This window comes from Muscardinus avellanarius (assembly GCF_963383645.1).
Source record: "Muscardinus avellanarius genome assembly, chromosome: 1".
Lineage (NCBI taxonomy): Eukaryota > Metazoa > Chordata > Mammalia > Rodentia > Gliridae > Muscardinus > Muscardinus avellanarius.
The window spans coordinates 217,315,696-217,336,385 of record NC_137786.1 but is presented as its reverse complement, the minus strand read 5'-3'; the positions used below and the strand labels follow the sequence as shown (position 1 = coordinate 217,336,385).

The 20,690-nt window shown below is 47.6% G+C and overlaps 1 protein-coding gene across 1 annotated transcript in view; it reads right to left on the bottom strand.

The window, feature by feature from the left end:
* EXT2 (exostosin glycosyltransferase 2) overlaps positions 1 to 20,690 on the bottom strand; it is a gene marked incomplete at both ends in the record, with an annotated part of 126,732 nt that overhangs the window by 98,594 nt on the left and 7,448 nt on the right. The window contains 4 exons of the mRNA XM_080706825.1: positions 5,274 to 5,367; positions 8,728 to 8,867; positions 11,259 to 11,454; positions 20,326 to 20,442. Coding sequence (XP_080562951.1) covers positions 5,274 to 5,367; positions 8,728 to 8,867; positions 11,259 to 11,454; positions 20,326 to 20,442 — 547 coding nt within the window. The remainder of the gene's footprint in view (positions 1 to 5,273; positions 5,368 to 8,727; positions 8,868 to 11,258; positions 11,455 to 20,325; positions 20,443 to 20,690) is intronic.

The following is a 20,690-nucleotide window of genomic DNA, read 5'->3' as shown; positions in this document are numbered from 1 at the left end:
TGTATTAATTTATTTATTTGAAGTAGAGTCTCACTAAGTTGCCACGAGCCTTGCTAAACTGCTGAGGCTGTCCTCAAACTTGCCATCCTCCTGTCTCAGCCTCCCAAGAACTGGGATTACATGTGTGTAACACTGTGTCCATAAAACAGAACACTTTTTTTTTTTTTTTTTTTGGCGATACTGGGGTTCCTGGAAGCCCTTCTACCTCCGGGCTACACTCCCAGACCTATTTTATATTTTTGAAACAGGGTCTCTTAAACCAGCATGGCTGGCTACGAACCTGCGCGATCCTCCTGTCTCCGCCTCCCAAGCGCGGGGATTACAAGCGTGCGCCACCACGCCCGCCCGGCCAGAACACTTTTTTAAAAGAGAAAAACTTTGACATTCTAAACAGAAGACTTCGTAAAGTAGATTACATAAAACCCAGTATTTTAGAAAGATATATGCTAAATAAACAAAATTAAATCTTAAAGTTTAAGATACCCAGCAATAACAGCTTTTGGAGGGGAACAGAGACTTCAACATTCAAACTGACGGCCAGGTTCATTCGGAGGTCAGAATCCAAAATATGTAAAACAAACAAACATGTCCTATGAATTGAGGAATTCGCCATCTAACAGTGATACACTTGAGACGCAGCAAACTGCAAAACCGCCGGTGCTGTCGCCCACTGTGCTCAGAGCTCCTCTTCTGACCTTGTCTCTTCGTGTCAGACTGGCACCCGAGACCCTCACTTGCACTCTCCCTTCTCCCCTTATGTTTGTGGCTTCTAAACTACTGTAGCTATGGAAACCAAATATCACAGATCAGTGTGTTGAGACTGTGTGTGAGTAAGATAAAGTGGGAGCCCCCCGAGGGGGCGTGCCCGCGAATGCAGCTTACGGCCAGGGGCGAGGCACACACATCTGGCTGCCCGCGGCCTCTTCTCCCCTCTGGGTCACGACTGGGACTGACGACAGGCCTGGTGGAGAGGGGCACCACAGGCCTGGGTTTTCTCCTGTTAAAGAGAAGTGTTTTGTCCTTTTCCGAATAAGCCCACTGTATCTTCTAGCATTTCTCTGCAGCACAAATATCTGGCATAATTACCGGGAAAACATGAAGGTACAGAGAGGAAGAGGGGCCGGAGACTGAGAAGCAACTGGTATTTTAACTTACCCCAGTGTTAAAGGCTAAAGAGAAAGGGAGATGCTGAAATGTTTCTGCCACCTCAAAGGCTCCGAGGCAATTCAGTACAAAGAGAAGTTCAAAGGAAGACAGGCTCCTGACTTCCACCTCCCGGTGTGGCTGAGGTCGGAGGTCACTGCTGGTGGAGCCACTGACCAATAAAAGAATGTTTGGAAACTCTGCTCAACAGATAAACCGGGGATCCACTTACACCCCCTCCCTACCCACACAAACATTTCCAACTAGACGGTCTAGTGTCTATCCAGCCGTCCCACTTTTCTCAGGATTCAGGGGGAGACTGGGGATACGAATGTGCCATTTGACTACAGCTGCATACTTCTTCCTGTTTCCAAAGTAAGAAAACTCACCTTCAAGCCTCCCTCAAATGCTGTCCCCATCAGTCCTGATGTTAATCCAAATTCTCTCCTTTCCTTTTCAGGTCACTACCTTGCTGACTTTCTTTGGGCTCGGACCTTGGATCCAAGACGACTACTCCCCCTTGTGGGTGGGGTCACAGAGTCCTAATAATCACCCATAATCTCTTCCTGAGAAAACAATTAGAGCTTCAATAAATCAATTAACTAGGTAATTAGCTTGGAAGAAAACAGAAGGCCAACTGGTAAGTCAGTTTTACACTGTTAATACTATTATCCTTTACTGACTTAAGGAACTATTTTTTAACCTATGCAAAAGGCCCTTGTGAGCGCAGCCAGGTGGCCAGGGCCCTGTGTGCGGCGCTGCTCAGCGGTGGCCTCCAGGAGCCCGTGCCAGGACAGCCTCCTCTCTGTACCTTTCTTCACTGCAGCAGCACTGACTGCAGCCTGAACCTGTGCGTGACTTTATGGCGGCCGCGTGATCACAGCTACGGCGGAGAGGGAACTTAATTTCTTTTCACCGTCAGGCAAAGGGTTCTGCCAGTGTCAGACTGCAACTTTTCTGAGCCTAAACTCTAAGTGCAAAAGGTTGCTGTAATACTACGTTTCTGGCGTCAGCTGGGAACTTTTGCTCTGTCCCGTCCCATCCAGGGAGGGCAAACTCTGTTATGAGCACTGTCTCTTCTTCACCAGAAGGAAGTGGTCTCAGGAGAGCAGCTATGAGGACACTGAGCGCGTGAAGAAAACAGTACGTATGGCGTTCAGGATTTCTCAGAGTTAAAACACGCGAAAGGAGTCACTTAGAAGTGAATGGAGACCTCTGCTGGCTGTAGCAGGCCAGGCAGCGCTCTTAAATTGGCTCAGGTTTTCAAAAAGTGGGAGACGGGTTCCTCAGCCTTAGTTCACTGTGACAGGTTGGGGGGGGGGGTAAGCCATCAGCTCCCAAGGCAAATAGTTTTCTTGTAAAAGTTTGTGACTATCTTACTAAAAGATCAGAATCTGACCTCCCTAGAGAGAATTCACTAAGGTCTAACAACCTTTCAGAATCGAGTATATGCAATTTTCTCTTACTCTCGCCCAGGTAACAGTAAATTGACAGAAGGGAGACAGAGGCAAAATGACAAGCAGATTTTGTTACAGAACAGAAGAGCCCTTGCTCTCTGCTATAGTCCTCCAAAGGTCCAAAGGCTTGGGCCCCAGGGTGGCAGGATGGGTGTGCTGCGGACCTCTGAGAGGTGGTGTCTAGTGGGAGGGAGGTCCACAGGTCACTGGGGGCGTGGGACCTGCCCCATCCTTTCTCCCTCTCTCTGCTTCCTGGCTAGTGATGTGACCGCTCACTCCAAGTGCTCCTACCATTATCATCTACTGCCCTCACCAGAGGCCAAACCAAAAGACTGCCCGATTTGGGATTTGAACCTCAAACTGTAATCTAAATAAACCTTTTTCCCTTATAAATTAATTGCCTCCAGTATTTGGCTATAGTAACACAAAGCTGACTAACAGAATCGCTGGTCTTTTAGATGACACATATTCCATAGAACAGTGGCTCTTAAAGCGAGATGTCTAGAGACATTTTTTAGTTGTCAAAACTTGGGGAAAGAAAGGATACAACTGGCAGTTAGTAGCAGCTGAACCTAAAGGCCATTTGCATCTAGCTGGGAATTACTTTAACCAGACCATCTCACATCTAGGTAGGATCAGTCTAGTCTAGAGACGGGGGTTGAGAGGTCATTTAGGGAACATGGGACAAGGAGGAAAGGAAGACTAATGGGCACTATGGGCAGAACTGTGGGCAGTGAGAGAACCAGGAAAGGGCACTGACTGGAGAGGGTTTAGAAAGGGCAGCAGGGGAGGCCACAACCACTTCTCCCTTGTAGGCTGGCAGGATGGAGGGTGTTGTCACCAGAGGAGGTAACTGGCTCTCATAAACAGAGGTGTTTGGGAGAAGAAAAGATGACCGCTAGACTGTAATGTGTCAGGGAGGGTAACGTCTTGCCAGGGCCAAGAGTTTCATAGAGTGTTTCACAGCTGCGTGGAACACGAGAGACAGCTCAGCCAAACCTGTCATTTCATAAATAAGAAAATAAGAGCCTAAGCAGCTTGGGCGACTGCTCATGGGCATGCAATTAATAGGGACAGAGCCAGGGCGCCAGCCCAACGCTTCCAAATCCAAGTGTGCCTCTTGGAACCCAAATGACTGAGGAGTGCCCTGTTTAAAATGCCCTGCATTCATTCCATGTCAGCTGTTCCAATGTTCTGAGCCTGTCACTAAAAACAAGCAGCCAGGCCTGCCTCGGGCCCGTGACTCGCACCCCCTTGCTTTTGTGGAAAAACGGTCTTCTGTGAGCTGGCAGCAGGGACTCTGGAAACCCCAAAACAAATGGCTCTCTCAGCTTAAAGGAGAAGTAGGGTGGTGGGGTGGCCGGACAGAATCTGCCCGTTTGTACTTGCCCGGCTCCTTTTTAACCTCTCTAGACTAGAATCTAGTGTGAGTCAGCATATGGCTCTGTAATTAGCCTTGTGAATAAATAAGCAAGACACAAAACGTAACACAAAGGCCAGGCATGGTGGCTCACACTTGTAATCCCAGTCCCTGGGAGGCTGAGTCAGGATACTTAGTGAGGCCCTCACAACTTAGTGAGAACCTGTTTCAAAAAAAAAAAAAAAAAAAAGGAATAAAAAATAGGGCTGGGGGTATAGCTCAGAGGTAGAATGCCCCTGGGTTCCATACCAGTACCACACACACACACACACACACATACACATACGGTAACACAAGATACACGTACCCTCTTTGAAGGGCATTCTCCTCTATAAAAGTATTAAGAACCACAGGTTTAGCATAAAAATCTAGAGTTTTCTACACTGATCTTTTGCTTCTCTGATGAGGTCAGCAGTTAAGTAACAATGAAAAAGTAATAAAGAAGCTAAATCGACCTGTGATTTGTTTTCTAATCAGAATGTCAAAATGTTTCACAGATTAGGTTTCAGAGCCCAAGGAAGGCAGATCCTTTCCCAGGAGCACAGAGCTTATATTAACAGAGCTGGCATCCAACCCAGGCCATCCAAGAACCTCAGATTTAGTCATTACAAGATGAAAGTTCAGTATGACTACATCTTGGATCTTGAGTGTCCCCCAAATGCCCATGTGTTAGAGATCTAATCCCCAGGGAGGCACCATTAGAGGGTGGTGGACTAGTGGCAGGTCTTCAGGTCTTTGGAGGCGCCTTAACGGGCACCCTGGCCCCTTCCTCTTTCTTTTGCTTCCCAGCCATCAAGTGGGCTGTTTGGTTCCACTACACGCTCCAGCCATGATATGCTGCCCCCGCCCCACCGGAGGCCTAAAAGCAAGGGGAAGATCCTGGAACCACAGCAGGCTTATCTCAGAGTTTTAACATCTCCAACAGGCTTTGTGTGTGTGTTTGTTTGTTTGCTTGTTTGTTATTGAGGATTGAACCCAAGCGCATTTTACCTCCAAGCTACACCCGCTGGCCTTTTTACTTTCTATTGAAAGAGAGTCTCACTAGGTTACAGGTGTGTGCCTCCACGCCCGGCTCTGATGGGCGCTTCAAGCTTTCTTGATGCACCTCACCCTGCCTGCTCCCCTGTCATCTGCCTTTGGTTAGCTGATGCAGGGAGGAGGAAAACCCCACTCAGGCGTTTGGCTGCCATCCCTGTGTCCACAGGATCAAGTCCGCCAGGTCACGCCCCATCACCTCCCAGCAGGCCTCTTACCTGTCTCTGCATTTCTTCGATCTGTCTTTGTGGGATGCTCTGCAAAATATTGTACACATCTGACATCTTTTCTTCTGGCACAACCACAGAGGCTCTGGAGATAACAGTAAAACAATTCACAGCCCTTACAGAAAGCACTTCTACATAGAGTCGTGTTTCATTCTTACAAGCAGGAACGATACCCCGGGTCTCCTGCTCCACGTCACCTCCAGGGAGCGTTTGCTCTCCCTCCCCTTCCCCTGGGAACCTTCCTAAAGAAGAGCTCTCGGCAGCTCAGCCTCCCTCCTCTGACGGCCATTCATCTTTCATGCTACCCCACTTCACAGTGTAGTCCAGCCACAGTGGCGCTCTCTCGGGTGCTTAACACCACTCTGTCAGCCACAGGGCCTTTGCTTGTGAAGTCCCATCTACCTGGCACACTCTTCTTCACTCTTCCCTGCCCACTCTGAATGAATGATCATGTTCCCCCGTTAGCTCTCTATGTAAACTCAGTCATTTTTGGCAGTTCCTATTCTGTGCTGGGCGCCAGTAACACAACAGGGAACGAATCAGACGAGGAAGGTAAGGGTGAGTAGGCCCTGAACATGCCTGAGGGAGAGTGGTCCAGGAGAAGGACTGCCCAGTGAAGGCCCCGGAGCAGCACGCTGGGCCTGTGCCAGGAACAGCGAGGAGGCCCCACGGCTGGGGCAGAGTAAACAGGATGGAGGACGACCAAAGCCAAGGAAAAGCGGGGGAGAGAGGGTCATAGCAAAGCACGCCAGACCCCGAGGCCACGGAGGAACTTGGCAGTGTGAGGGGGGAAAGCACGAGGAGGTTTTAGGCAAAGGCATGACCCGCTCTGACTATGCCCCAACAGGATCCCGCTGTCTAAAGTGTCAGAGCAAACAACAGAAGAGCAAGCGCAGGAGCAGGGAGAGCTGCGGGGAGACCCGAGAAGCAGGCGCGGGGCCGCCCAGGAGGCACCGGTGAAAGATGGGTGGGCTGAGAGCTGCTCAAGGCTAAGACGGGCGGGGAAGAAGGAGGCCTCGCAAGGGCTTTTCCTGCAGGGCATTTTGCCCTTGGTAACTATACTTGCAAATTAATTTATTAAAACCTAACCCCACTTCTGCCCATTAGGCTAGTCCGTTAGGATACAACTGTGCCTGGCTCTGCTCACCAGAAGATCCCAAGCATGTGGTTTGTGGCCTAGCACACAGTTAGCACTTGATAAACCTCGCTAGATATGTCAATGATTCCTACTATACGGAGGAAAACTGAGACTCATTTAAGATTAGGCAATTTATCACCATCACAAAGCTAGCTGGTAACAGAGCTTTTGGACCTAGGCCTTCTAACCTCAAACCCAGAGCCTTCTACCACGTAGGCATGATTACTACTACTTCACCAGTTTCTCCTAGAAACGTCCTTTCATCCAGCTCAGAGTCACCGGCTCTGTGAAGCCCTCACCAACCCCAGGGCCAACAACGCTGCGCCTCCCCCTCCTCTAGGGCACTGAACTCAGAGGCGTTCTATCTCAACTCTGAGCCCTTCTTTTTTACTTTGAAACAAGGGCTCACTAAGTTGCTGAGGCTGGCCTCGAACCTATGATCCTCCTATCTCAGCTCCCAAGTTCTGGGATTGCAGGCGTGCATCACCACACCCAGTTTTATTTGTCTACATTCTACTACTCAACTATGAGCTTCCTGGGAAAGTATGACCTTAATCATTTTGCTACCGCTATACCTGGCAGCATCTGACACATAAAAGGTGCTCAAAAAAATGTTTTCCTGGGCAGATAATGCTGAAAGTGGCTCACTGCTTCTCTAAGACACAGAGAATGACTTCGTGTCCGACTCTGAGCAGGGTCAGGCCCCTCCTCTTTTCTAGACTTCCACATATGTCTGCAATGGCATTTACCATGTTAGCACTGTTTGCCATGTTTAGCCATATTTACCAAGTTAGCCAGGTGACTGACGGGCTGAGCAGCCCTCGTCCAAAAATAAGAAATCAGAAATGCTGCAAAATCTAAAATGTTCTGATTTTCAAAACTCTTTTCAGAAGCAGAAACTATTATGCACAATATGCTTCCGAATAAATGTGAGACGAATAAATAGATGAACAAAATATTGCTATTAACTGATTTATTTACGTTTGTGCGGGTGTGGTATTAAGGATTGAGCCCAGGGGCATTCTACCTCCAAGTTATACCCCCAGCCCTATTTCATTTTTATTTTGAAACAGGGTCTTGCTGGGTTGCTGAGATTCTCACTACTTGCTGAGGCCGTCCTTGAACCTGCGATCCTGTCTTAGCCTCCCAAGTGCTGGTATTACAGGCATGCGCCATCACACCCAGCTGAACTAGTGCTATTTAAATTGTTCAAATATCTGTAGTGATCAGACTTGAACAAAATATCAGAAGAGTCTTGAGAGAAGACAGCAGCTAAGCATCTGAGGCAAGGACAGCGCTGAGCAGTATGTGGCAACCCTCATCTACCTCCTAAGTCTCGGGGAAATGAACCACGAGAACAGACGGCTGTTCTGTGAACATAACCAGGCAGGATTCCTTTTGTCTGTCTGTCCCTGGGCATGTTTCCAGGCTCTCATCCAGGCAGAGGATCTGCACCCCCAGCCAGTATACTGTGCAAATTCTATAGAGACTCTGAGGCAGGGTTCTCAATGGCAACTACAAATCATTACCTGGCAGCTTTAAAAATTTGTAATCCCTGGGATAAGACCAGACATTTATTTATTTATTTATTTATTTTTTCTTGGTGGTACTGGGGTTCCTGGAAACCCTTCTACCTCTGGGCTACACTCCCAGACCTATTTTATATTTTTGAAACAGGGTCTCTTAGGCCAGCTCGGCTGGCTTCAAACCTGCGTGATCCTCCTGTCTCCGCCTCCCAAGCGCGGGGATTACAAGCGTGCGCCACCATGCCCGGCAGGCCAGGCATTTTTAAAAAGCTCCCCAGTGCTGGCTATGTGGCACAGCACTGTGACCCCAGTGACTCGGGAGGTTAAGGCAGGTTTTCAGGTTAGGGATGCTCACCCTGTAACTCTCTAACCTATGTATGCACTGCAATCCCCTGAGGGGCTTTTCATTTCTTTCTTTTTTTTTCTTTGAAGTACTGGGGATGGGACCCAGGGACATTCGACCTCCATGCTACACTCCCGGCCTTGTATTTTTGTCTATTTATTTATTTATTTATTTATTTATTTATTTATTTATTTATTTTTCAGGTCTAAGAATGGAACCCAGGGGCATTCAACCTCCGAGCCATACCCCCTGCCCTATTTTTATTCTTTATTTTGAAACAGGGTCTCACTGAGTTGTAAAGGGCCTCGCTAAGTAGCTGAGGCTTTCCGCGAACCATGATCCTCTGGTCTCGGCTTCCCAAATGCTGGGATTACGGGGCTTTCCAATTCTAATGTGGACAGAACCAGTAGCTAAAGCTTACTAGATGGCAACACCCACCTCTTCCAGTCCAGGACTTCAGAGAAAGGCAGAATATAGGAATCTGCGATGACAACTGGGACACAGCCAGCCTGCAGCACATCACTCAGCACAGCCTGGCCCAGCCGAGCACCACGAAGGACCACACAGAAAGTAGCCTCCTGCAGGAACAAGAGCAGAGGCTGAGGACTGCAAACCGGCACTGGTGATGCATTTACCTGGATCCCCGTCGACCACGGCGTTCCTCCAAGGCTTAGTCAAGCACTACTGAGGTGTCCTGATGCAAAAATGCCAAAGACAACACCTCACACCTGTAAAACGTGAGCAGCTTCACTGGTTGTGACACCTGAGCACCACCGGAGTCGGCGTGCTGCACATGCTCAGAGCCAACACCAAAGCTCTCCTCTGGACAGGCAGCCACGTGAGATCCTCGAGGCTACTTTCTTTGAGTGTTAGTGTATGCTGCAAACACACCAGGGCGTGTTGTCTGAACACGACTCACCTCTACCCACCTTGAAGTGGGAATATCAGGTCCTACAGAGGAGTCTCCAAAGAGAAGCAGCACATCTGTACTTAGACAGTATGCATCTGTCTACTCCCCATAGCATCTAGATAATCACTTAAGGAATGCAATGTCTTTGAAAAGACATTAAGACAGTTATATTCTACCTAGAAAGAATAAATATAATGAAAGGAAGAGCTCAAAACAAATCCCTTCCTCGCTCATTCCCTTAAGCCCCCCGCCCAGGGTGTTGAATGCTTAGGAAATGAGAGACACGCAGAGAGAAACCAACTGCCTTATGGCAGTAAGGAAAGAACCTAATTCTCTAAAAAAAATTAGTTTCCCGGTTTTTGCCTCTTTAGAAAGAAAAAGATTAAAAAGTAATCTTATCTTTCTTTTTTTTTGGGGGGGGGTAATAATAGGTGTTGAATCCAGGGACATTCTGTCTCCAAGTTACTACTCCCCCAGCCTTTCTTTTTATTTTGAAAACAGAGTATTTTTATTTTTATTTTTTATTTTTTATTTTGTGTGTGGTACTGGGGGTGGAACCCAGGGGCTTTTCTATCTCTGGGCTATACTCCCAGACCTATTTTATGCTTTATTTGGAAACAGGGTCTCACTAAGTAGCTGAGAGCCTCACTCAGTAGCTGAGGCTGGCTTTGAACCTGTGCGATCCTCCTGTCTCAGCCTCCCAAGCGCGGGTAATACAATCGTGCGCCACCACGCCTGGTGAAAAACAGGGTCATGCTAGGTTGCTAAGGCCAAGCCTTGAACTTGTGATCCTCCTGTCTCAGCCTCCCATGTACTAGGATTACGGGTATGTTATCTAATCTTTAAAGTTAGAAAAAAAGGGAAAGTTCAGGGGAAAAAATGAAGAAACTCAATACCCCATAATCCTCGGGGCTGAAGGAGAGAAGCAGTGACAGTAGAGGGAGGGACCCCGAGGGCGCCTGGGCATCAGGTGGAGAGCTCAGGCTGACCCCAGGAGCCAGCATCCAGATGTGGACACACGCTGATAACCATTCTTCCTGTCTAGACAAAGGTTACTATAAATACTCCCGCTCACATCACCACCGTTATCAGTCAGACATTCCAGAGGGAGATGCGGCACTTCTTGAGAGAAAGTATTTTAACAATCTCAGGATGGGTCAGCTCTCTGGAGATGATATATAGACATAAAAAAAAAAAAAAATCGCACCAGCTCCTTGACATTTCCCCTTGACTTAACCTGTCTGTGTTTTAAATACTCATGTGCATAAAGTTCAAATTGTCATCCCCTGGCTCCTGTACCCTGGCATGCCATCTACGCTGCCGATACAACATCCCCAAAGGGACGCTTTGCCTTTGGTTATGGGGGTACTGCCACAATCATGATTTAAGGAGAGCAAAAACACCAGAAACTGAAAGAAAAAAACAACCCCAAACCCTTTAACTCCCAGGGAAAGCTGGCTGTGGCCTTGTGGGCTGCACGGTCCAGCAACACCAGCTGCCACCTTACAAAAAGATGATTCTCGCCGGGCGTGGCGGCGCACGCTTGTGATCCCCGCGCTTGGGAGGCAGAGACAGCAGGATCGCGCAGGTTCGAAGCCAGCCGCGCGTGCTGGCTTAGGAGACCCTGTTTCCAAATAAAATATATATATATATATAGTAGGTCTGGGAGTGCAGCCCGGAGGTAGAAGGGCTTCCAGGAACCCCAGTACCACAAGAAAATAAAAAATAAAAGATGATTCTCTAGACTGGCCCATGAATATAGGGTAAAAGCAAAACACATTTGCCTGCTTAGTCTCTGTATTTCTTGTAAATCTATCGGGCTTGCATTCTGAAATACAATGACGACTTGAGAGCAGTATGAACTCATAGAAGAAGCAGCGCTACGTGAACACGGTACGCCGGACACACGCGCACCTGCGGGCCTCATCTTGCCACATCTTCTTCTCCCTTTGGGCAATATTCCGAGTAGCGACTAGGAAACAACTCCTGTTTGTTGGGGTCAACTTCACCCCTGGAAGTGACCCCTCCTAGCTTGACAGGGGTCATGCAGGAAACTCACCTGCAGCACCTGGGGGTAATCAAAGGCCTGGTGCTGGTGGCAGCGCTTGCGGATGGCAAGGACACCCTCTGAGAGATTGGTGCATTTCTCCAGCACCAGCACTGACTCTCCGTGTCTGGCCTGCAGGGCCTCCAGCTCCTCTCTGTACTCGGGATGGATGGCCATCTGAGAGGACAGGAGGAAGTATCGCCGGGGACTACAAAGAAGAAAAGGTCATTGGAAACCCGCAGTTGCTGCGTTTAATCAAGGTTAGACAAACTCTGATGTTGACCTTACAGCAGTAAGTGTTCACTCACCAGTCTTGACATCCACTGATTTGTTTTTTAATTATAACCTGTGGCATTATTTAATATTTAAAATGTTATATACTATAAGAAAATAAGATCTGATCCATTCATATTCTGAAATATGTAATCCTAAAATTTTTACTTGGGAAAAGTTTGTAATGTTGTGAGGAAATGCTTATAACATATCAAGCCTACAGAGCATGCTATATAACTGTGTTTATAGAGAGGAAAATTACAAAAAGTTCTCTTGAGTTAACTGCATTCTTCCAACAGGGAGACAGGGAATGCTGCTTGACGGGCTGCACTGTGGATGGGGAGCCCCACACCATGGAGAGGCTCAGGGGAGAGTCAAGCCCCCACTGTGAAGGCCACATGGACAACAGTGGAAACTGGAAAACAGAGGTGGAAAACCTATCTTCCCAAAGCACAGACCCAGTCTCAACAGGTGGACGACAGGATGCTTAAAAACAATGGGGAAAGAAAGGATTTTCAAGGACCACTGCCATGTATATCGCCACAAGAAACAAAACCGTGAACACAGCAGTGAGGCAAGGCAGCGTACACCTGCAACCCCAGCTGCTGAAGGATGGCTGGAGCCCAGGAGCTTGAGACCAGCCTGGGCAACGTACCGAGACTCAGCCTCAAACCAGCAAACAAAGCAATGATGTTAATTTAAGGAAAGATGCTGGGAAGACCAGATGGGAGATACTCCCCTCCTGGAAGAAAAGACTCTCACAAGGCAGAAGAGAAGCGACAGGGCACACGGGCTCTGTGGGCCCAGAGGCTACCAAGAGTCCCTGCCAAACAGAAGACTTCCATTAAGCAGGTCCAGGAAGAAATGAAACACTCAGCAGAACTAGAAGCAGGGCCCACTTAAATCCAGCTCAAGCTCGGTGGGCCAGGAAGCAACACAGGCTAAGCGTGCTACAGGCAAAGACAGGGGCACGCTACTGTGACGCTGGGCAGGAAAGGACAAAGAGCTCATGGGTGCCTCTCTGTACCCCGCTTCCTTAGTTCTTAGACTTATCTGGAGACTGTAGCTGGGGAGGAACCTTACTCATATCCACCCACGGCCAAAGAACAGTCACTCTCCAACTGAGAAGGCCAGCTTCTTTCCCAGAGCATGAGGCTCTAGGGCCAGAGCACGTCGAGCGTGGGGTGAAGAAGGTGAACTCCGGCCTGCCGGCCAGAGCAGCTCAGTACACCAGAGGACAGAGCCGCCCTCGCCACAGCCACTTGCTGTTCACCCTCCAGGACCTTTGCTTATGCGAGTTCTTTATGCAGCTAAACTAAGAGCACAAGGGTAACTCCCTCATCACAGGACAGAAGGACCAGAAGATCCCCTTCACCTTCACCATCTAGGGGAAATTAGCCACGGGAGGCCATTTGACTTTAAACTGCTGAAAATGAAATGAAATTTACAGCCCAGTTCCTCAGCCCCACATTTCTAATGCTTGATGGCCCGGCGTCTGGTGGCTCTGACAGCACAGATGCAGGGCATCTTCCACCGCAGAAAGCCCCACCCGGCAGAGGTGCCCTCGGTGGCTGAGACACGGAAGTCTCGTCAAGGAGACAGGCTGTAACAACAGGTTCATTCCCTGGCCTCGTCCCCCTAACTTATAACTCACTGAATGGCATATGCATGGCCAAAGGCACAAAGCACTCCTTCTAGACACAGACTCCTGGGTTCTCCTCTCCATCCCAGAACCGTGAGAATCGTCCTTTTGTAAAAGTATTCATTTTCAAGAGGACGACCTGGTGACAGCAAGGCCACACTGGGAGCACTGCTGGCTCACCCCAAAGTGGACACCAACTCTCAGTCCAACTTGGTTTTGTTTGGTTTGGTACTAGGGATTGAACCCAGTGGCAATCTACCTCTGAGCTACACCCCAGCCATTTTTTATTTTTTATTGTGAAACAGGGTCTCACTAAGTTGTAGACAGCCGCACTAAATTGTTGAGGCTGGCCTTGAGCCTGTAATCCTCCTGTCTCAACCTCCCGGGTACTAGGTGCTTCATGCTGGCCTCCATCTTGTTTGTTTAAACAAGAGAAAGAGTCAGTCAAACCCACAGACAACAGGGAAACCAGCTTAACAATAAAAGGTATTTGAGAATGAAATGACCTGTCTCGAGAGGTGGAGAGTTTTTCACTATAAACCAGAAAACTTTTCTCTAGAAGCTCTAGGAAAAAGTCCCCCACGGAGAGCTGCGTGGCCCCCGAGGCCTCCCACTCACGAGACTCCGCTGCTGCAGTGGATCTCATGAAGCACCAGCACCTGCCGGATGTTTCTGGAGCCCCGCCGTCTTTAAAGTCCTGAAGGCGCAAAGCTATCACTCTACACTTTAGGATAGAATAAGACAGACAGATGGGCAGCCAAGAGTGGTAAAGAGAGTGTCCACACGGGAGGGCACAGACTGCTGAGTACCAGAAGGAAAAGGGCAGAGTGGGAGATGGGAGATGAGATGATGCACGTGGAATCTGAAGCCCTAATGGGGCAAGAATTTCTGCCTGTGGGGAGAGCAGGGACATGGTCTGGCACAGGCGATCAGAACCCTATAAGGGAAAAGAGGAAACTCTCTATGCTGGGGACAGAGCTGTGGGGCCGGCACGGGATGCAAGAGACCAGGTGTGGTGAGGAGGGCATGGGGTAGCCCAGGTCAGGGTGGGGCCTGGGCACGCTGCGCAGAGACAGAGGGTGCAGAAGGATGGATGGGAGACCCAGCCCGGGGCTGGAACCCGAGAAGTGTGAGGAGGGAGACAGCAGAGCAGCAGGAGAGGGAGGCTCTCGTCAGATGAGCGGAGCGCAGGGGCAGGGCACAATCCTCCATTACCTACCAACACGGAAGGCCATGGACAGGCCCATCCACGCACAGGGTGGCTCGAGACTGTAAAGACACTGAGGATAATGGGAGCCAGAAAGGGAGCTACCCATCTGCAAAGAGAAGAAAGCAGAATGGCTCCGCAGCGCGGGGCGGAACTGGAGACACGGGTACAAATGCACGGTGTTCAACATGCACCGATGCAGAGGGGAGGCTCTACCCACACAGGCTCAGAAACAAACGCAGACAGCAGTGTGGAGTGCTCAGAGGAGCACGAGCAAAGGAAGATCTGGAGCTGGGCTTCACTGTTAAGAAACCAACTTCTGTTCCAGATACTGTTATCAAAGATGCGGGATTCCCCACCCGACCACGGCTCCATCTTCAGCGTAAATGTGCAGATGTGAACCAGGGTCTAAACGTGTCCCTGCCCGCGGGCTCTCCCGACCTGACGGGCAGCCAATGAACTACCACCATTTTAGTTTTAAGCAAATAAATTTTTAAGGCGGACTGTTTTTCTTTCAAAGACTAAAATTACTGGCTGTGACTTTTAAGTTTCCTCCCAGCAGCCTGATATCTAAGTTTAAGTAAAATCACGCTGAGAATTTGAAGTCTCCCTCAATAGTAATGGTTGTAAAACCCCCAATTTAGTTCCTTTTAGAAGGAAAATGACAAGAATTCCAGCTGGGGCCAACACAGCTGTGAGAAGCAGCTATCAATAGCAACAATCCTCAGCTTCCCATTGAAAAACTACTGAGAGAGGTTTAAAATAAAAATAAAAGCAGAGTTCTGGCTACTCCATGCAGCCCTCAGGAGATGTGGGAATTCCCTTAAAAAGCAACTCTCACAAAGCAACAGTCCGCCGTGCTGCCGAGAGGCTCCTGCCGGCCCTCCTCCCAGGGCCTGGAAGGGCTAGGTCTAAAGCCCGTCTTAACTCTTGTTGTTTGTTTGTTTGCTTGTTTGTTTGGGGGGAGTGGGAGGATATTCTTTATAAAATCAACACCACCCCTGCAGGGCCAAACTGAGATCTGACAGACAGAGATGCAGTGAGCCTGGCCCAAGCCGAGCTGCAGAAACCCACCCGCTGGCCCGTGGGGGTTGGATCAGCCCTTAGCTAACTTTCTTGTACTACCCTGAAGATACACTGATTTCTTATGGGTATTTGGACCACAGAATCTGATAAACTAACTGAAACCTAGAGTAATAAAGACCTCAAATTCAATGTAGTTATACATAAAAACTAGAGAGGTCAAATTACTAGGAACATACCACCAATGTAAGAGTTTAAAGCTCTAAAACTAGTTAAAGATAGCCCTCACTCCACGTGGCTTGTTCTCCTTTGCTTTATTTTCACTAAATCATTTCAGTGTTTTCTTCCTTGGATTAAATCTGAAGGAAATTAAGAGTCCTAACCCAATGGAAGGGAGCTAAATTACACTAGCGATTGGGTCCAGTGGTCTCCAGAAAGGTGTACCAACGATAGGGCCGGGAGCCGAGCCCACCGCCTCACCCAGTTTCCCAAATGCAGCTCTGCCAACATCGGGCCCCAAAACTCTTCATTGTGGCTCCTGCCCTGTGTGGAAGAATTAGGATGGCAGGTCTGAGGGAACAGCGTAAGGGCTGATTGGGTGAGATGTGCATGTGTGTCTCCACCATCTTGTGTATCCCCTTAAGAGGTAGGATTACAATGCACCAATAAAAAATTTAAAAAAAAATTTTTTAAAGGCTTGCTTGTAAAACTGGCCCTGTGACTGTCATAAGGAAACATGGATTTGCAGAAGGTTCCCATCAGCTGCAGAACAAGTAACAGAGGCTCACTCTGCCCAAACTGGGCAAACAAGAGGTCCGTGCTGAACATCTGCTTTCCTGCTGGAAGTGTGGCAGGCAGAGACAGCCTACGATGCCATTAGTTCCAATAAAAGTCCCACTATCCATTCTGTCGAGCTTTCCCGGTGGACAACATTCCCTATTTGTTGTCGCACTTGTTGCTAGGGGCATGAGGGGCGTCCCCTGCGACGCTGCTGGAGAGGATGCTTGGGCTCACGCCTGCTTCCCCTGAATGTCACCCGTATGCCTCTTCTCTCTCCTGACGGCTCTGCATCTTTTCACTGCATCAGAGGCCTGCGAGTCGTCCTGGAAAATCACAGAAACGAGGGGTAGTCCTCGTCTATCACTAAATGATATTAATCTGAATGTTGATAGAGGTGTTGAGTTACTTAATTTTTAAATTTATCTTAGTTTTAGTTTTATCTTAGTTTTAAGTTTATCTTATTTTTTTTTTTTTTTTTTGGTGGTTCCGGGGTGGAACCCAGAGGCTTTCTGCCTCCGGGCTATACTCCCAAACCTTTTATACTTTATTTGCAAACAGGGTCTCACTAAGTTGCTGAGAGCCTCACTCAGTAGCTGAGGCTGGCTTCGAACCTGCGCGATCCTCCTGTCTCAGCCTTCCAAGCGCGGGGATTACAAGCGTGCGCCACCACGCCCGGCTAGGCTGCTATTTATTATTTGTACTTAATCAAATTATAGCATGTCAAAAATAGTTAATTCAAAAGCAAGTGATCTTGGCCAGCAAAACCTTGAAGAAGTCATAAAGTTGAAGGACTCCATTTATCTGTTTCAAAACTTACAAAGCCGCAGCAAGCAAGGCCGCCTGGAACTGGCATGAGGACAGACACACAAACCAAGAGATAAAGTGAGAATCCAGAAATAAACCCATATGTCTATGGCCAGTTGATTTTCAACAAAGGTACCAAGATCACTTAATGGAAGAAAAATACTCTTCCCAACAAGTGATGCTGAGACAACCGGATATTCACAAGCCAAAAAGTAAAGTTGGAGCCGGGAGTGGTGGCGCACGCTTGCAATCCCAGCATTTGGGAGGCTGAGACAGGAGGATCGTGGTTCGCAGACAGCCTGAGCTTACTTAGTGAGGCCCTCCACAACTTAGTGAGACCCTGTTACAAAATAAAGAATAAAAAATAGGGCAGGGGGTGTAGCTCAGAGGTTGAATACCCCTGGGTTCCATCTCCAGACCCACCAAAAAAAAAAAAGAAAGAAAGAAATTGGATCCCTACCTCACACCACATACAAAACTTAACTCAAAATGAGCACAAACCTAAATATAGGAGGTGACACAATAAAACCCTTAGAATAAAATGAAAGTGAAAAACAGACTACAAAATGGGAGACAATACTGTCAAACCATATATCCAATAAGGGGACAGTATCTAGAATATATAAGAATTATCAAAGTTCTTTAATAAAAAGATAACTCAGTTTAAAAATGGGCAAATGACATTTCTCCAAAGCAGTTATTTAAATGGCTCATAAGCACTTGAAACAGTGCTCAACACTATTAAGTCATTAAGGAAATGCAAATCAAGCCGGCAATGACATACTATTTCACATCCACTAGGATGGCTAGAATCAAAAACACAGACAATAACAAGTGTTGACAGAGATGTGGAGAAATTGGAAACCTTATACATTGTTGGTAGAAATGTAACATGGTATAGTCACTTTGCAAAATGGTTCTGCAATTCCTCAAAAAAATAAACACAGAGTTACCATATGGCCCAGCAATCCCAATTCTGGGTATATAGCCAAGAGAATTAAGAACAGGCCTACACAAAAACTTGTACACAAATGTTCAAAGCAACATTATTCATAATCACTAAAAAGTGAAAATAAACCCAATTTCCACCAATTGATGAATGGATGAACAAAGTGTGATATATACATACGATGAGATAATATTCTGCCAAAAAAGAAATGAAGTGCTGACTCCACGCTGTAATGTGGATAAACCCTGAAAACATTATGCTAAGTGAAAGAAGACAGATACAACAGGCCACATATTGTATGATTATATTTATATGAAATGTTCAGAATGGACAGATTCAGAGAGACAGAAAAGAAATTAATAGTCGTTGCTGGGGATGAAGGTAAGGAGCAACTGCTAGCGGGTTCTGATTTTACTTCTGGAGTGGTTAAAGTTTTCTAGAATTAATTAATTAGTAGTACTGAGAGTTGTACAGCTTCATGAATAGACCCAGAACCACTGAACTGTAAACTTTTTTTCCCCCCGCTACTGGGGATGGAACCCAGGGACATTCTCCCTCCTAGCTACACCCTCAGCCCTGTTTTGTATTCTTTATTTTGAAACAGGGTCTCAATAAGGTGCAGAGGTCTCGCTAAGTAGCTGAGCCTGGCCACAAACCTGCGATCCTCCTGTTTCAGCCTCCCAAGTACTGGGATTACTAGTGCATGCCACCATGCCCGGCTACTGTAAATTTTAAAACAGTGAATCTATGGTATATGAGTTAATTCCAATTAAAAAAACAAACTTGAGAGGCTGAAGCAGGAGTATGATGAGTCCAAGGCTTGTTTTAGCAACTTAGCAAGACTCTGTCTCAAAATTAAAAAATTAGGAGGGTGAGGACGCAGCTCAGCAGTACTGTGGCGCTGGGCTCACTCACTCCCAGCACTGCAAATAAAGTAAAATATATCAAAGTTAGTCGATTCTGGGAGTTCATTAAAGAATAAGAATCCAGGAAGATGATCTGAGCCACCCGTTCATTAACCATCTAGTCTTTCTTTGCACTAACCTAAGGGTAGACTAAAAAATAAAAAAGATGAAAAAGTGTTAAGCTTACCTGGGCTTTGCACATTGTCTAAGTAACATTTGCTCAACAATGACTACTGTCAATCTCAGAATCTGGTCCCAGGCCACACAGCAGAACATACAAAGAGGAAAAAGGTATTTTCTCTTGGGAAGAGTTCTCTTGCATCTCAGGGTCCACAAAGGCCTCTAAGGGTGAGTCTGGAACACTCGTGAATGCTGCAGTGGTCTCCAAGCGTTTCCTTGAGTTCCTTGAGATCCATTCCTACCACCAGTGTGAGCAGGTTTTTAAATCTTAGTTGGTACGACGTGTTGAGGTTTACGATTTTAGTCACCTTCATACGTAAGGCCTTTTTATATTCCTTTATCACACCTTCATTACATTTGTTTAAAGCTCACTGAATTCTCACCATTAAATAGCATAATTTTTTTTTAAAACAGGGTCTTGCTAAGTTTCTGAGGCTGGATGTAGCACAGTTTTTAAAGACTACAGCAAAAAGCACTAGACAAAGGGCGCACCCCTTCCACACTGTGAGGCCTTTCCACTTAATCCACATGTTAAGATATAAGCCAGCTACGTGGCAGACGCGTGACCACAGTTAAAACACACACCTGGCCTCTACTTCACTGCACTGACAAAATTCAAAGTCCAAAGAAGGCAGGGGAGCCAGCCCAGGGCCCAGGAGGCGCACCCACCCCCTCACAGCCAGTGGTTTCAAGTTGAAACCTAAAGGATGAGCGGGATGTTCCTCTGATGAAGATGAGGAGAGAGACTGCCAAGCAGTGCAGAGTAGGCCTGCAGCCTGGAAAAACTTACAGAGCCAATCCTGTTCTGACCTGGAGGGGAAAGAACGCTCTCAGAGAACAGGCTGGAGATAGAGACAAGACAGTGGTGGAATGGAGGAAGACCAGGGGCAGCGACGACACCGCCACACCTTCCAGGAGTCAAAGGAAGATGACAGTTGCCTGGGGCGCGGCAGAGGAAGGGAGAGGGAGCAGAGAGATCTACAAAATGTTTCCTATACGGTCAACGGTACTTATTATTTTGATGCAGGGCTTAAAAATAAGAAAAGCATTGTTGTATATATTTCAAAGTTGCTAAAAGAAATGAAGAAGTTAAAGATGCCTTCAATTCCTGGTTTGGGGAATTTGATAGCCAGCCCTCGGAGTTTGCTGAGATAGACGGCTGCAGGATAAACAAGACTGGGGTGGGGTGAAACGGAGGTACACTGGAAGTCCCTGGCCTGAAGTCAGTGCCTCAGTTGCTGAGATGCCCACCACACTGACCCTTCCCAGCACCCCACAGATCCCATAAGGCGCCAGCTGTGCTGCAGGCACCTTACCCTGGTCCTTTCTCTGGAAGCTCCACCTCAGCCGACAGGGGACTGTAGACAGGAATGCTGACGTCGTAGCCCTGCCGGTATGTCCACGTAGAAAAGCCACCACCGGCCAGCAGTGCCCTGAAAGCAAAGAATTACGTCAAACGATGAGAAAGAATGAAGGTCTCCACTCTGATACACGCTGCAGAGTCTTAATATCAACAACAGCTAAAGTTAATATCAACCAGCTAACAGCTAGTCGCCGCTCTAGTCTCCCAGACATCAGCTGCATCCTATCCCTCCATCACCAGCCTTCTCCTGGGGTCCTAAAGTCTTTCCTTACTTTCTTATTTTTGTGGTACTGGTACTGGGGATTGAACCCAGGGGCA